At 43.0% G+C, this 16,884-nt stretch overlaps 1 protein-coding gene across 1 annotated transcript; it reads right to left on the bottom strand.

Annotated features, from left to right (window-relative positions):
* Nucleotides 1-2,859: 2,859 nt before the first annotated feature.
* Nucleotides 2,860-13,788, bottom strand: LOC141763645 (metal transporter CNNM1-like). Its single transcript, XM_074628162.1, has 9 exons — nt 13,584-13,788; nt 13,266-13,406; nt 12,647-12,816; nt 12,475-12,565; nt 10,499-10,644; nt 9,683-9,968; nt 6,405-6,509; nt 4,815-4,919; nt 2,860-3,727 (listed from the first exon to the last, which is right to left on the bottom strand). The coding sequence occupies exons 1-9, from the start codon at nt 13,771-13,773 to the stop codon at nt 3,648-3,650; spliced, it is 1,314 nt and encodes a 437-aa protein (XP_074484263.1). The 5' UTR covers nt 13,774-13,788; the 3' UTR covers nt 2,860-3,647.
* Between the last annotated feature and the right edge of the window lie 3,096 nt (nt 13,789-16,884).

Below are 16,884 nucleotides of genomic sequence, written 5' to 3'. Positions count from 1 at the left end.
AGGATGAGGAGTGAGGAAGCAGAGAGGAGGAGGAGGAGGAGGAGGAGGAGGAGGAGGATGAGGAGAGGAGGAGGAGGAGGAGGAGGAGGAGGAGGAGGAGGAGGAGGAGGAGGAAGAGGAGGAAGAGGTGGAGGGAGGATGAGGAGAGAGGATGAGGAGTGAGGAAGGAGAGAGGAGGAGGAGGAGGATGAGAGAGGAGGATGAGAGAGGAGGATGAGAGAGGAGGAGGAGGAGGATGAGAGAGAGAGGAGGAGGATGAGAGAGGAGGAGGAGGAGGAGGGGGATGAGAGAGGAGGAGGAGGGAGGGGAGGAGAGGAGGAGGAGGGAGGAGGAGGAGGGTAGTCAGTGATGACTTTCACCACAAAGCAGAATAAGCAACATAGAAAGTGCTGGTTGTTAAATGAGGAGCTGCAGCATCAGATCAGCCGGCTGTTGGAACAGGAATCAGTGTTTCAACCTTCTGTTTGACCTCCTGACACAAACAGACACAAACTGTTAATGCAAAGTTACACTAATGTCTAAAATATCGTTGTATGTTGTTGCATTAACGGAGACATATCAGGCTCATCTCCAGGTTCATACTTGTATTTTGGGTTTCTACTAGAACATGTTTACTTCCTTTAAAGGTTCTGTTTGTAACTTCTTCCAGGTATAAATCATTGCTGGTCGGTGTCTCATGGTCTCTCGTGTGTCTCCGCTGTTCAGACTCAGACTCCAACACAAACTCCAGTGAAGCACCAAAACCTCTTGGTTGTATCTAGTGAAGCTGTTAAACAGTGTTGGCCGCGGTCGGAGGACGCGGAGGAGACCGTAGCTTTGGTCTCCAGGACCGGAGTCTCTGCTCCTCTGCTCCTCTGCCTGCCTTCACTCACACACCGTGCTCCTTCTCTCTCTCTCTCTCCACCTCTCACGTGCATGCTGCTCACTCCACACTGCAGAAGAGTTAGTTTAGCTCTGAGAATATCTAGTGAATGTTCAGTGGACGTTTGTGCAGAAATAACTGCTGCAGCTCCTCCAGACCAACAGAGGTTTCCCGTGTCTTGTGAAGTGACGGGGCTCCGCAGAGAGAAACGTTATCGTCTCCCCCGTTCCCTCCGGCCGCGGTCGGGAGGCTGAGGCGGGAAAAGCCAACACTAGGATCAGCATTGATTCATGGAGAGACCTTGGTCTGGTCAGCTAACATTACTGCCAAGCAGCTGAAATATAGAGTGATATTGTGCTTTTAGCTGACGTGTGTCTCCTCACTGTGTTGAGCGATGCTCCTTCATGTCTATGTAGAGCGAGCACAAGCGCCAGCAACAGGACGCTGACTTTAGTTGACTTAACGGACACAGGTGAAGCTGTTAACAACACATTTATGATTCTTACATAGAGGCCCTTTAATGTTCAAAAAACACATTATGTTTCTCCTCCTGTCCGTCTGAAACGCTCCGTTTTGGCGCCGACAAACACAAGGCTGTCATCCAGGCGTTGAGTTTCACTTTCAATCAGCTGTTCGTTCGTGTCCCGTGTTCACAACGTTCAGCGTCATTTTCACTTTACAAATGTAGTAGTTTTAAGCATAGACATAAAGTATATAGATAGACGCCGCATTGGACGCTTCAGCACGTTGCAGCGATACGTCAACATGGGCGCCATATTGGACCTGGCAACACTGGCCTGTAACCCTCTACTAAACTATACTGAACGGGGAGCTTTGGCTTATCTCCCTTGTTTAAGGTTAATACTTGTAGAGAGTATAATATAATATAAAAATATATAATGAAATGTCTTCCTCCGTTTTAGCGATCATGCTTTCAGTCTATAGGCTACTGCTAATACTGCTACTGATATTACTATTATGTACTAACTAATAAGAGCAATCAGATTAACAGGCAACTAGTAGTACATAAATGAATAATGGTAACATTAAATATTAGTATAATAATATTAGTTATGATCTGAATTTATTGAAATAATGGTGATAATACAGCAATTATAAAAAACTAAATAATCTAATTGTTAACCAAGACATGCCATCAGTTTTATTGTTTTCAATATTAGACACACATGGTTTTTAATACGTATCGTACATTTCATGTTTTAAACAGGATATCATGTTAGATATGAACATCAATAAGCTAACATTAGCTTATATCGATTATCTAACAGTAAGGAACGTCAGCTAACTCTGATCTGATGTTACCGAAGCAGACGTTTTGTAAAGACTTAACGTTAACTTGAACAGTTGATGATGTGTAAAATGCTTAAAGGAAAATGCAATATGATAGTACTAATTTATAATAATGACCTAATAATGGATTGAATCCACCATATGGAAGGACAGACGGCTGATCCAGGAACCGGAAGCTGTGACGTATTTAACAGTTTTTCTACCAAAATCTTTGGGAAAAGAATAAAAGAATGGTAACGTTAACTTAACGTTCCTCCTCATAGATCATAAATTGTATAATTATTGTTTACACACATCTGTTGCCAGTCCCTCTCCTTCCTGGGTAAACATTTCTTGTTGCTCCCTCCATCCCCTGGACCCTAAACGGGGGAACGTAACAATTTGGGGCTCGTCCTGGATCTTGGACGAGCCCCCAATTGTTACGTTCCCCTTTAATATGATAACGACTGGTTGAAACCGGTTGAGAAATGTAGACGTTATAGTGCTTTTTATCCAGAGAAACGGCAGCTCCCCCGTTCACTAGTAGAGGGTTACAGGCCGGTCTGGCCAGGTCCAATATGGCGCCCACGTTGACGTATGATCCAGGAGTCAATGCGGCGTCTATATATATATGTTTATGGTTTAAAGCCCAACCATGTCGTTTTTTCCTAAACATAACTAAGTGGATTTGTGGCCTAATCCTAAAGTGACGCTAAGGGGCATGACAAAGCGTCCGAATGTGACCAGTTGGGATGAGAACGTGTTGCATATGTATGTGCATAAGCACTGAAAAAGTGCATGATATGTCCCCTTTAGGACTTTAGCCGCCAAAACCAGGATGAAACCGAGGTGTCCACACACTTTTGGCCACATTAGATGTGTGTGCAAATCTGCGTTTGGATATGGGAAGAACATCCAGACACGGTCTGGATATAAAAGTCTTGTTTGTACATCAATAAAAGACAAAAAGAATAACATTTGTTGTTCAGATCTAATCAGCAGGAAACAAACAACGTGAATCAGGCGACCTTTCAAATCAAAAGCCTGAACACAAAGTTGACTTCTGTTCTGTTGAGATGTGCAATCTGGAGCAATTTTATGTACAAAAACAGCAACATCTTTGGTGTCTTCCATCCGTTTCCTGGGTACCGTTTCAGCTCCGCTGGAGAAGTGATCACATGAGGAGAGTATATACAGTAGTGTATAAAAACTATGATTTTCTCTACAAACATTTTACATTCACAGTCATTCCGTTATATACAAGCATCGGCATGAGGAACCTGTGAAGATGAGAAGCTACAGTTTAATGCATATTGCCAAAGCTTTTTCTTTCTGTTATAAAATGGTGTTCAGTGTTTTCCTGGTGATGGGTCCAACTTCATAACCTCCTACAGGTTCAGATAAAACTCTGATAGCTGTAGTTCACCGACCACGGCGTCTTTACGAACAGCTTAAAGCGCCATCAGGTGATGGCGATGGCGATGGAGGCTTCAGGTCAGGTTTTCACCAGCGGCTGCTCTGAAATGTCCTCTGGTGTCTTTTCTCCTTCGCGGGATTTTTTCCTCTTCTTGTGGCCTGAGAGAGACGACACACGTCGACAGTTAAGCAACGGTTCATTTTTCAACGTGGAATTTATTCTCATACTTGCGTCCATTCTGATTATGGGTCACGCTAACTTTGCACCTCCATCTTAAAGACTCAGGAAATATATTGCGGCCATTGTATGAGAGAGGGGGGGGTAATAATCTGAGAAAAAAACCCTCTGAATTTCCAAAATTAAAATAGTGAATTTATGAGAAAAAAACAACAAGAAAATTTGGGAAAAGTTTTTTTTATGGTAAATTTGTAATTTTTTTCTCGTAAATTTATCAATTTGATCTCAGAGAATATTTAAGTTTTTTCTCATAAATTTTAAGTTTTTCTCTGAATATTGCATAATTTTTTTTTTTTTTTTTACCTACAATGGCTCTAATACATGGTTGTAATTTTTCGGACATTTAAATGTGATTATTTATTTGTGAATCAAACTAGATATAAACTTGACTAGATGACTGCATGTATAAAGTGTGTAGTTGCCATTTACAACAAATTAGCGACATTATACATCACTGATCAAACTCTACATTCATGTGTTTTAGATGTTTATATGTATTTTTCTTCCTGCCTTCCAACCTACAGAAGCTTGAATAAGATCACATCACATCTGTTCCATCTCCAACAATAACCTACCTGACAGCAATAAATCAGATATGAAGTTCTCTGTGATGTGACGTAGGAAATACAATCAACATCTTTATAAACTGTTGTTGTTTGTATCTAGTTGTATCTCTATATGTAGTTTATGGTTTATAAACTATGCTTTTGCATCTATAGAGCAAAATAAAAAACTCTTGGTGGGCCGGTCCAAATCACTAATGTACGTTTCAGTAGGAGGTTCTGGAGGTTCTGGAGGTTCTGGAGGGAGGCTGTGAGAGTGTGTTGAGTTTGTTAATCAAAGTAAAGCAGGGAGAGAGAGAGAGAGAGACAGAGAGAGAGAGAGGCATAGAAAGGACTTGTGAATAGTGGTGTGTGTGTGTGTGTGTGTGTGTGTGTGTGTGTGTGTGTGTGTGTGTGTGTGTGTGCGTGTGTGCGTGTGTGTGTGTGTGTGTGGTGTGTGACTGACTGAGTTTGAGCAGGAGTTTCTTGCCCAGTGTGTCCTCTGAGCCGCTCAGCGACAGGCTGCTGATGAAAGGAGACGTGTCCGTTTCTATGGGAACAGAGGCCACGTCTGAGAGAGAGGGGGGGGGGAGAGAGAGAGAGAGAGAGAGAGAGAGAGAGAGAGAGAGAGAGAGAGAGAGAGAGAGAGAGAGAGAGAGAGAGAGAGAGAGGTAGTCATGACCCGGTCAGTATGAACAGCTTTAGTCTCAGTGGGAGGAGACATTAGAGTCCTGTATGAGTTTAGGGTACAAAGTGAAACTAAAGACGTCTGGAAACCTTTAAAGCTGCTCAAGAAAAGATTTGAATTCATTTAAAAATAAATAATGAATGTGCCTTATTCAGAAAGTCTTTTCTTTGTTCAGCCACAGTGACTTTTACTGCTTGTTACCATTAACTGTTATTTATGGATATTATCATCAATTATTACGGCTTTGTTGAATACTTGATTCTGATTGGTTAATCACGGCGTTCTACGGTTTGTTATTTCTTTATAGCAGACTGCTGCTATGTATAACAGACCGTTGCTATGTATAACAGACCGTTGCTACGTATAGCAGAGCGTTGCTACGTATAACAGACCGCTGCTACGTATAACAGACCGTTGTTAAGTATAGCAGACCATTGCTATGTATAACAGACCGTTTCTATGTATAACAGACCGTTGCTATGTATAACAGACCATTGCTATGTATAACAGACCGTTGTTATGTATAACAAACCGTTGCTATGTATAACAGACCATTGCTATGTATAACAGACCGTTGCTATGTATAACAGACCGTTGCTATGTATAACAGACCGGTGTTATGTATAACAAACCGTTGCTATGTATAACAGACCATTACTATGTATAACAGACCGTTGCTATGTATAACAGACCGTTGCTATGTATAACAGACCGGTGTTATGTATAACAAACCGTTACTATGTATAACAGACCGTTGCTATGTATAACAGACCGGTGCTATATATAACAGACCGTTGCTAAGTATAACAGACCGTTGCTATGTATAGCAGACCGTTGCTATGTATAGCAGACCGTTGCTATGTATAACAGACCGTTGCTATGTATAACAGACTGTTGCTATGTATAACAGACCGGTGCTATGTATAACAGACCGTTGCTAAGTATAACAGACCGTTGCTATGTATAACAGACCGTTGCTATGTATAACAGACCGGTGCTATGTATAACAGACCGTTGCTATGTATAACAGACTGTTGCTACGTGTAGCAGACCGTTGCTATGTGTAGCAGACCGTTGCTATGGACACAGCTCTGGTGTCAGACTCTGGAGGACCGTTTTTGTGTCAGATTATTGATTTCTTCAGTAAGTAGCTGTGTAGTAATCGAGATAATGAACAGCTAGTGGGTCATCGTTGTGACATTAACCCCTTCAGGGTGATGAGAGACCTCCGTTTCAGGCCCTGTTGGGGTTTATTTCACAACAATGACCGGCTCGCTGTACATTATCCTTTCCGTGGAATATTAAAGAGTCCATCCGACCAATCAGATTGCTTGTCTGAACAGAGCGGTTAACGGTAACGCATCGTACCAGCGTGAGCGTCACCCTCAGATCTGTCCTCCCTGATGTACGGGATCTCATCCATCCTGAGAAACACTGAATCGCTGGGACTCTTCTGGCCGTCCGACTTGCTGCCTGCAGAAGACACACACACATATATGACGATAAATTATGCCTTTTTCCTGACCCGTTTCTCAAAGTCTGTCTCCCATCCTCGGTTCCTGAGAGAGTTGGAACTGGTTGCCAAGTTGTCATTAATTCAAAGGTCCCATATGATGCTCATTTCCAGGTTCATACTTGTATTTTGTGTTTCTACTAGAACATGTTTATTTTCCTCATCCTGTCTGTCTGAATATATACCTGTATTCACCGTCTGTCTGAAACACTCCGTTTTAGCGCCTGTCTTTAAAAAGCCCAGTCTGCTCTGATTGGCTTTACAAAGGTATTCTGATGAGCCTGCATGTGACATAGGAAGGGGAGCCAAATCTGAACGGCTTGTTGAATCATATATTTTCTGATCTAGACAGCCCACAAAAAACTGACTGGGTCGTCTTATTTCACAGTTTGTGGGTTGGTAGGAACTTCAGGTATGTGTGATGTCCCCTTTAACGCCACAAAAAGAGAGACTAACTTAAGACTACAATGTCTTTTTGTAAAATAACTTTCCCACAAATGTATATCTAACTTTTTTCTTAAACTTATTCATACATGAAAAATATACACTTTGTAGCATCCCTTGCCAACCAGATTCACCAGATAACCACGTTTAAAATGTGAGGAGCATTCACAGATATACCCTCTTATAGTTGCTGTTGGAAACAAATCAGAAAAATTACTTTCTTAAAAATGTCGGTTTGACATTAAAGGGACTATTTGTAACTTTCAGAAATGCTTCTTAACAGCGACACCTGTGGCCGTGAAATCAACGAAAGTCAGCGTCGGGCTCGCGCTTCCTCGCTCTACATGGGCATGAAGGAGCATCGCTCAAAACAGTGAGGCGACACACGTCAGCTAAAAGCACAATATCACTCTATATTTCAGCTGCTTGGCAGTAATGTTAGCTGACCAGACCAAGGTCTCTCCATGAATCAATGCTGATCCTAGTGTTGACACCGGCACCCGGTCGGTAACGAAACGACAAGGTTTCTCTCTGCAGAGCCCCGTCACTTCCCAAGACACGGGAAACCTCTGTTGGTCTGGAGGAGCTGCAGCAGTTATTTCTGCACAAACGTCCACTGAACATTCACTAGATATTCTCAGAGCTAAACTAACTCTTCTGCAGTGTGGAGTGAGTGCGGTTCACGTCTAGAGGTGGAGCGAGTACGCGAGAACGCGCGCGCTGTCTGAGTGAAGGCAAGCAGGCAGAGGAGCGGGGACGCCGGCCACACGCGAGCGTGCATGTGTCCCGACCCGGTACATTTATACGCTTAAAAAGTTATAAACAGTCCCTTTAAATTGACGGCACAATGTTACAATAACAGTTCTTGACCTTCGTAACACTTCCATCAGTGGCTTCACCAACTGAATCCATTAGGGTGATATCATTATATTTATATTCTATAAGAATAAACTCTGTAATAAGCTGACTGGTGGGGTCCATCATTGGTTCCCATTCATTTTTGCCTGTAGAGTTTGCTTTATTTGCTGTTCAGCTCTGTCCTTCCTGTCTGTCTGTAGCTTTTATAACCAGCAAAAAGTACAAATATTCCTCTGCTATAATCAATGTTCATAGTGTACACACACACACACACACACACAAACACACACCACTGGTCTCCATCAGGAGCATCATTCGGTGCACCACTTTGAATTTGAAGTAATTAAGCTGCAGTGGTGCATCAATATTCATGTCTCTGTTCTCCCTCCCAGCGGTGCATTCAAAGACCGATTACTGACTCCAGTTCTAGTCTGCAGCAGTGAAACACACATCAGCATAAAGTTACAGTAATATATACAGTAGGAATTCATTTTGAAATATTTGTGGGGAACTTTGCTTTTTGTACAATAGCATTTAATCTGCATCTGAATTAAATGTGTCTGTGTAAAGTAGTGCTTATGAAATAGCAGTCAACACACAACCAATCAGCTTATTCATATTTTAAAAATATTTTGATCTGACAAAAATCCATGAACTTTGTCGATTCAAATAATTAGTGGTTTAGAGACAGTGTTGAGGCGTTGCTCTTTTCATCTATGCTGTTTTCCAGCATTGCTCTAGACCAGGGGTCTCCAACCTTTTTTCCCTCTGAGAGCTAATTTGACAAAATGAAAGTGTCCCAGAGCTACACACAGCGACGCCAAGTTGTACATCGCCGACAGCAGACATCATTTCTGTCTTACTTTCATGGTCCTTTAATAACATCGCAGTCATCGCTTCTATTACAATCCCTCCATCGGCGAAGGGCTTTTTGCTTCGTTAGGATGTTGGCCACTAAACGAAGCCTCTGCTGCAGCGTTGGCCTTCTTCTTCCTCAGTTTGTTAAACAGAGACTGGCGTCTTTTTTAAGCGTTGTTTTCAGCTCCTTTACCTTCTCTGTTCGTAGACCGCTACCAGCCGGAAAGTCGGCATTAACAGTTGCCGTGGATTTTGGTGAAGTGGCGCTCAACGTTGAATCTTTTACCGACTGCCACGCTCGCATTCTTCATTAAAATAGTATATATTTTTTTGCTTTTTATTGTCCTGGTGTACGCTTGCTGGTCTGCCATCATCGCCTAATGTTACCACGTCGCCGATGTCATGAAATGTGAAAGCAGTGCAGCTTGTTTAGTTGTCGGCAAATAATCATTTAGTGTCAGAAGGGGGCGCGATGTCTGTGAATTTATTTTACAATGTGACTTTGTGTTATCAAACTTATCTCCATATTCTTGTAACCTTTAGTGAGCCACTCAGACACAGGTAGCGAGCTACTGGTAGCGAGCGAGCTACTTGTCGGAGACCCCTGCTCTAGTACATTTCATGTGCATAAAATATACGCCATATATTCTTCTAAAAACTTCCCTAGCCACTAAATCTCAACAGCGTAATATTAGTCTTCATCCAAAACCCATTCAAATCTAACTTTCCCCTTAATGTGGCACTAACAGCTGCTTCTCATAGGAATCCATTGTTTCCTGATCATCTCATTGATATTCAGTCTGTTTATCTCTCAGACTCGGCGTCCGTCTGTTAGGATGAGCTTCTTGAACTCAATTCATTCTGAATATTTTGCTCTAATGAAAAGAGAGAAACTCATTTGAGGGAGCCGGCGTTGTTTGTCTGCCTCTGATGGATCTGAAGTGTCACTTCCTGTCTGTCTCTGGATACTCACGGACGATGCGGTTCTTCTCGTTGAGCAGCGAGGTGCTGTGCGGGACGCTGGACTGCTGTCCTCGGGTCCGGGCCGAGCTGGGCCGGCCGGTCTCCCTGGGTGGGGGCATGAGGGTGGTGGTGGTGGTGGAGGTGGTGGTGTGCTCCGGCGTGGCGCCGTGCTCTGCGGCCGGGGGCTCTGGGGTCGGGGTGTCGCCTTCCGCCAGACGGGCGTCGGCATCGGGCGTCAGAGGAGAGCTGTCCATCCGGGTGGCCGTCACAGCGTTCTGGTAGTGGCTGCGGGTAATCTGACACACAGCAGCAGAGGATTATGGGTATACTTAAGGGTTAGAAGGATGTTATGGTGGAAGAGACATGCTGTATATATACATAGATGCATGGATCGGACGTCAACGTGGGCGCCATAGTGGACCTGACCAGACCGGCCTGTAACCCTCTACTAGTGAACGGGGGAGCTGCCGTTTCTCTGGATAAAAAGCACTATAACGTCTACATTTCTCAACCGGTTTCAACCAGTCGTTATTATATTAAAGGGTTTATGATCTACGAGGAGGAACGTTAAATTAACGTTAACGTTAGTGCTTTTTATCCAGAGAAACGGCAGCTCCCCCGTTCACTTGTAGAGGGTTACAGGCCAGTGTTGCCAGGTCCAATATGGCGCCCATGTTGATGTATCGCTGCAACGGGCTGAAGCGTCCAATGCAGCGTCTATGTATATATGTCTACGGTAGAAGTTCTCTCCACTTTTATCAAACGGTGTCTAAGGACATACTGTATGATAAATCCTATGGTAGGTCATGAGGCGTTCAGGTGTTACCTTGATGATCTGCAGGTGTGTGAGCTGTCTGACGGAGTAGTCTGGCAGGTAGACGTTCGCCCCTCCGTTCAGCTGGCCCATGCTCCCTCCGTACAGCATGGACTCAGAGCGGTCCAGACCACTGCTGCGAGACGGAGATCTGTGGACTGCAGGAGGAAAAGAAACCTGTGAATATTTAGACTCGGGGTGCTGCTTCATTTTGCCCTTCTTCCTGATCAGAGGTGGGCTCAGCTGCTGGAGCTGAAAGCTTCCATTCATTTATTCCTCTCCATGCTGCGATGGAATTCAATTTCAATTCAATTCAATTTATCTTTATATAGCGTTAAATCATAACAGAAGTTATATATAGAGCAGGTCTTAGACCGTACTCTATACACAAAAATGTAAAAATGACATGTGTCATTTGTGATTTATATGTAAATGGTCTTAGATTTACAGTATTTTTTGTAATCACAATCGTAATTATCTGTATTTAAGCTTTTCTTGATAATTTTTAAAGATAATTATTCTGTTTTTTAGATGTTTATGACTCTATTTTAACAATTAATTTATGTTAGAATAAAAGGATTTCATGGAATTCTAAAAATATTTCTTGTAAAAATCCTTCTGAGTTAATGTAAATTTGGGCTTTTGCAACGTAAAATGACATGTTCCATTTGTGATTTATATGTAAATGGTCATAGATTTACAGTGTATGACTATTCTAACAATAAATATATGTTTAAAGTAAAATATTTCTTGTAATATAACAGTAATAAAGGCTAATTATATAAAGATAATTATTGTTTTTTGTTTTTTTACAGTTTATTTATGTTAATTAACGGACAGTATTTTTCTGTTTTTTAACAGACATTTTCTGGCGCCCCTGCTGCCGGAAAATTTCCATTATTTTACGCTGGACCCAACAAGAGATCCCACCAGGTGCATTGCACCGGAGAGTGCTGTGGCCAGGAAAAACTCCCCGTTTAGGGGGAAGAAACCTGGACCAGAACCGGGCTCTGGGTGGGCGGCCATCTGGAAGACTTCACATATTTGAAGCTGTTCAGAGCTGTTTAAAGAGGACCTTGTGCTCATGTTCAGGTGCATACTTGTATTTTGGGTATCTACTGTGTTTACATGCGTTATTGTTCTTATAAAGCAGCTGTGCTGCAGTTACTCCTGAAGAGCCCAGCCTGCTCTGATCGGTCAGCTGGGCCACTCTGTTGTGATTGTTCAACTGAACCAAACCCCTCGGACTCCATCCCAGCTCCGCTCTAACTAGCTTTGTTTGAGGCCGTGCAAAACAAGCTGGTATTATGCAAATGTGTGACTTGGTGACATCACCACGTTACAGAAGAAAAGGTGGGACTTCAATCAAGGTGTTTCAGGCATGGAGCAGTGTTTCTGTGGAGGGAGAGAGGAAATCTCTTTGGAGTGGACTTTGGGTTTGTAACTTTGCAGAACTTTTACATGCACAAAAACACCATATAACACACTAAAGGAAAGGGGAAAAGCATAATAGGTCCTCTTTAAATACCATGACTGAAGATTTCTGGAGAGTTTGAGTGCTGCTGATCAGGATTTTCACTCTTCAAGTGCACATTTACAAAAGACAAACTGCGTTCAGGCCTGCAGTGCAGCCGCACAGGTTTACACACACAAGCAGTGATTTACTTTGACAAACTGTAGATTCTTTCAGTTTCTCTTTTTCTTTTCTTTTTTTTGAAACTGTACAACTTGGATTTTATTGGTAAATAAATGTAGTGTGTATCCGTGTATATACGTGTATGTATACACAAGCATTTTTTGGGACATTCGGTCACTTTAGGGACTAAATTAAGATTATGTTTTCAGTTTAAAGATTAAAATGGAGAATAGGCCATTGTACGATATTCAGGTTAAGTTTGATGTAGACAGGTAGTGGAGAGGAAAGAGGCTTGGTTTGAATGTCATTGAGCAGTTTGTCATCAGAAAAGTGTCTCAGTGTGTGTTTGTACCTGCTGGCATGATGGAAGGAACCCCAAAGTAAGAAAAAGCTCCGTTCTCAAACTTCAGCGCCTCCTTACCGAACTCCACCTCGACTCGACCCTGAAGAAGCAGAAACACCATGTGAGTTGACCAGCTGTCTGGGACTAGAAGACCAACATGTCTTTGTAGTATTTATTGTACCTGCAGGACCAGGATGAAGTAGTCCACCGGTTTGTTGCGCTGAAACAGGAAGTGCTGCGACGCTCGCTTGTTCTTCTCATCGAACTTGAGTTCCTCAACCACGCTGGGGTGTTTGATGAGCCTCAACAGGATCTTCTCTGAGATGTGAGCTGGTTTGAAGGGCTCCACCTCTGATGGAGGGAGGGAGGACAGGAGAGATGACAACATGTTCTTACGGACCAATCAGGAGGATGCTCCGTCTCACTCTGGACTCTGATAGGTGAGTATATTAATGTTAAAAATGGTCACAAACAGGATGCCACTTTAGCCCTTTCTTTGAATATTTTGATATCCGTTTTTTGATTCTCTGTTCACTGTGGAGGCCTGAGAGAAAAACAAAGTTTTCTTCAACACTTCAAGGCAACACGGGGTGAGAAACTGATATAGAAATGATCATTTCCTTTAACTTAAACACAACCCTTAACCCACACCTTATGTCTAAACCAAAGGCCCTTAAAGAACTGAGACTGTCGATGAGATCCTCGGTGTGGATGATGTCCCTCGTCTCTCCTTCCTGTGAGGATGTTCGTTGGAGATACAAGAACGCCGGTCACGCAGCAGCGATCTGATTGGCTGTTACCTGTGGACAGGAAGCGGTGCGTTGCCAGGAGAAGCTGAGGGGAAATGTTCACTTTCATCTCGTTCTCTGACAGTTTGAAGATGGAGAAGTCCTGCTGCTTCCGCTCGTGGTGAGAAACCCGACGCTTCGTACGGTTATCAGCTGACAGAACACACACACACACACACACACACACACACACACACACACACACACACACACACACACACACACACACACACACACACACACACACACACACACAGAGTGTATTTAAATCACAGAGCATAAGATAAACTCTCACATATTGTGTGCATGTCTGCGTGCACGCATACATACTGTAGAGGTCAGTCTCGTCGAGGATCTCTGACTTGATGATTTCCTCGATGACGTCCTCCAGCGTGACGATGCCCAACACCTCGTAGAAAGGGTCGCCCTCGCCCTCGTTGTTCACCCGCTGCACGATGGCGAGGTGAGACTTCCCTGGATGGAAACGTTCATTCAATGTCACTTTTAACCCAGAATGCATTTCAAAAATACTTTACAGGGCAAAACACCCGGACAAAGAAAATACAAGTATCAGTAAAACATCACTAACAGATAAAGGGAGGGGGGAGGGGGGGAGTGATGTATTATTTATCCACACAACGTGAAGCTGCAGATCTGTGACGTCACAAACTATATAAATATATATAAATTAATTATTTTGAGCGCCTATCAGCGATTACAGCTCATCTATCCAGATTCTAAGTAACTGTAGACTAAACTTTATTTTTCTACTCCTCGTAGATCATACAATTTTCATTTATTGTTAATAAATTGTATAATTATTTTTTACACACATCTGTTGCAAGTCTCTCTCCTTCCTGGGTAAACATTTCTTGTTACTCCCTCCATCCCCTGGACCCTAAACGGGGGAACGTAACAATTGGGGGCTCGTCCGGGATCTTGGACGAGCCCCCAATTGTTAGGTTGCCCTTTAATATATATATATTTATATATATATATAAATATATATATATAACTATATTTAAATCTCAACTTTGATTCCACTGAGGGAACGTTTTCACCACAATGTAAAGCATGAAATGATAATCATCTGGACTCAAACCAGCAGCAACCAGCAACTCACTGCAGCCGTATAAAACACAAAACACCTGAGACTTGAACATAAAACATCATCAACTACAAAAAAACATATAAATATATTATTAAAAAGTATATAAAACCCACCAAACAAGCTCATATAAAAACAATATACATCAGTGAGAGTACAACATGTGTATATTCAACCATCATCATCCCATCCAATCACCTGTGGTGTTTAGCATTTAGTGATGAAACCAGCTGATATAACAGTGAACTGTAACCACAACCATTTAGTTACATTACTACTCTTCTTTGTTGAAGCAACATGATCCAAGTACTTTGATGTTTCTATTCCATGAGGTATTTGGGAAGGAGGGATGCATACTGTATGAGAGGATAAAGTAGTGAGTGGGCAGGAGGATGAGCTCATTGTACTGTCTGCAGTCATGTGTATGTGGGCAGGTTGTGAATATGTGTGCATTAGCAACAGACGGTTTAATGACACCATGTCCCTCTCACCCAGCTTTAAAGGGGACGTATCAGGCTCTTTTTCCAGGTTCATACTTGTATTTTGGGTTTCTACTAGAACATGTTTACATGCTTTAAAGTTAAAAAAAACCACATTATTTCTCTCATGCTGTCTGTCTGAATATACCTGTAATCCGTTTTTAGCTCCGGTCTCTTTAAGAAGCCCAGTCTGCTCTGATTGGCTGGAGACTAAAATATGGTGCACCTTTGCAAAGGTAGTTCTCCAGCTGTGGGCGGAGATATTCTAATGAGCCTGTATGTGACATAGGAAGGGGAGTTAGATCTGATTGGCTCGTTGAATCACATGTTTCCTGATCTAGAAAGCCCATAATAAACTGACTGGCTGTCTGATTTCACAGTTTGTGGGTTGGTAGGAACTCCAGATACCTGAATGTATGAGCACAAGCGATATGTCCCCTTTAAGTTGTCGCCTCCCACCAGTCAACACTGGTCAGGTGTTGTGTTCTCTACAGGTGTGAGGGGGCATGGCCCGGGGGCGTGGCCCGGGGACAAAGGGAAGGAGAATTGTTTGGGGAGAGAGTTTTGTTTTTGTTTTCTGAGGAAAGACGGAGGAGTAAAGTTGGAGACGGACAGCCTTCTGGAGAAAATAACCACATTAAGCTTCTTCTCATGTTGAGACCTCGACCGACTGAAGACAGCAAGGAAACCAGCACCGAGGACCAGGAAGCCAGGAAGCCAGAAAGCCAGGAAGCCTGAAAGCCAGAAAGCCAGAAAGCCAGAAAGCCGACCATTGAGCAGCAAATCGGGCCAAAATCTGGTGAGTTCGATTCCTTTTTTCTTTGCAATGCATTGTTCTTTCCTGGTTTGTATCTTTGCCTTTTGAAGGGAGGACATTGGACCTTTTTTTGTTTTTTGTTTTTGAGTTGGACAAATCCTGTGGACAATCCTCCAGTTACTTTATTCGGGGCTAACGCCAACAAACAACCAGCCTCCAACACAAACTCCACAGATATACGTGTAAAAACTTGCATACAGTCCCTTTAAGTATTACAATTTTGCTGACAAGGAGCGAAAGTTTGAATGAATCAGTGTGTTAATCATCTCAGAAAGGGTCAGACCTACTCCCAATTAATCAGTGAACAAGATGTTTCCTCTGATTCATGAGATGGATGGATGTAGTCAGCCTGTTCAACAGCTGCATGTTGTCAAGTCAGACTTTTAGATGTTGTAATTGGGATTAGATTAGAGTTCTGCCATCTCTCCTCACATGTATGACTCACTCTGAGTGGGAGCTCTGCAGCCTGATGATGATGCTCAGTAAGTGGAGCAGCAGCAGGAGCTGAATGGAGTGGGAGGATTCACTACAACACACACACACACACACACACACACACACACACACATACACAGTCTCTGCATGCAAAAACACCATCCATCACATGAATCCAGCCCAGAGGAGTCTGCAGAGCTTCTGCTGTGTTTACCTCCAGATGATGGTGATGATGATGATGATGATGATGAGTGTGTGTTTCTGGAGGTAAATCTTGGAGGCGTTTCCAGAGATAAACGGAGTCATTAATAATCTGTTGCACTGCCGGCTGAAGAACTTCACACACAACTGTGTGTTTGTCCCAAAATCATGCCGGCTAACGAGAAGCTGCACTTTGAAACACATAGACACACACACACACACAAACACACACACACACACGCACATGCACAAATATACAGAAATACACATGCACTCCCTGCACACACACACACACACACACACACACGCGCGCACACACACACACACACACACGCACACGCACACGCACACGCACACACGCACATGCACAAATATACAGAAATACACATGCACTCCCTGCACACACACACACGCACACACACACAGACACACACAGAAAACAGAGTGAGTCCTTGTTTGTGGCTCCTCCTCAACAGTCTGGATCCAAATCAACTTCCTCACTGAGATTCAATCTCTGCTTCGACACTCTCTGCCTGCCAAATACTACCTCACACACACACACACACACACACACACACACACGAACACACA

This window comes from Sebastes fasciatus, unplaced genomic scaffold (genome assembly GCF_043250625.1).
Source record: "Sebastes fasciatus isolate fSebFas1 unplaced genomic scaffold, fSebFas1.pri Scaffold_121, whole genome shotgun sequence".
NCBI classification, from domain to species: Eukaryota; Metazoa; Chordata; class Actinopteri; order Perciformes; family Sebastidae; genus Sebastes; species Sebastes fasciatus.
The sequence above is the reverse complement of the archived record's forward strand: the minus strand, read 5'-3'. Positions and strand labels throughout refer to the sequence as shown.

What these genes read in the sequence shown, in the direction of transcription:
- LOC141763645 (XM_074628162.1), bottom strand. Translation starts at nt 13,773, where the DNA reads ATGCATTCTGGGTTAAAAGTGACATTGAATGAACGTTTCCATCCAGGG. An exon ending in CGACGAGACTGACCTCTACA is followed by an intron (nt 13,407 to 13,583) that starts GTATGTATGCGT and finishes GTGTTCTGTCAG; the next exon opens with CTGATAACCGTACGAAGCGT. An exon ending in GAAACTCCTGCTCAAACTCA is followed by an intron (nt 3,728 to 4,814) that starts GTCAGTCACACA and finishes CGTCTCTCTCAG; the next exon opens with GCCACAAGAAGAGGAAAAAA.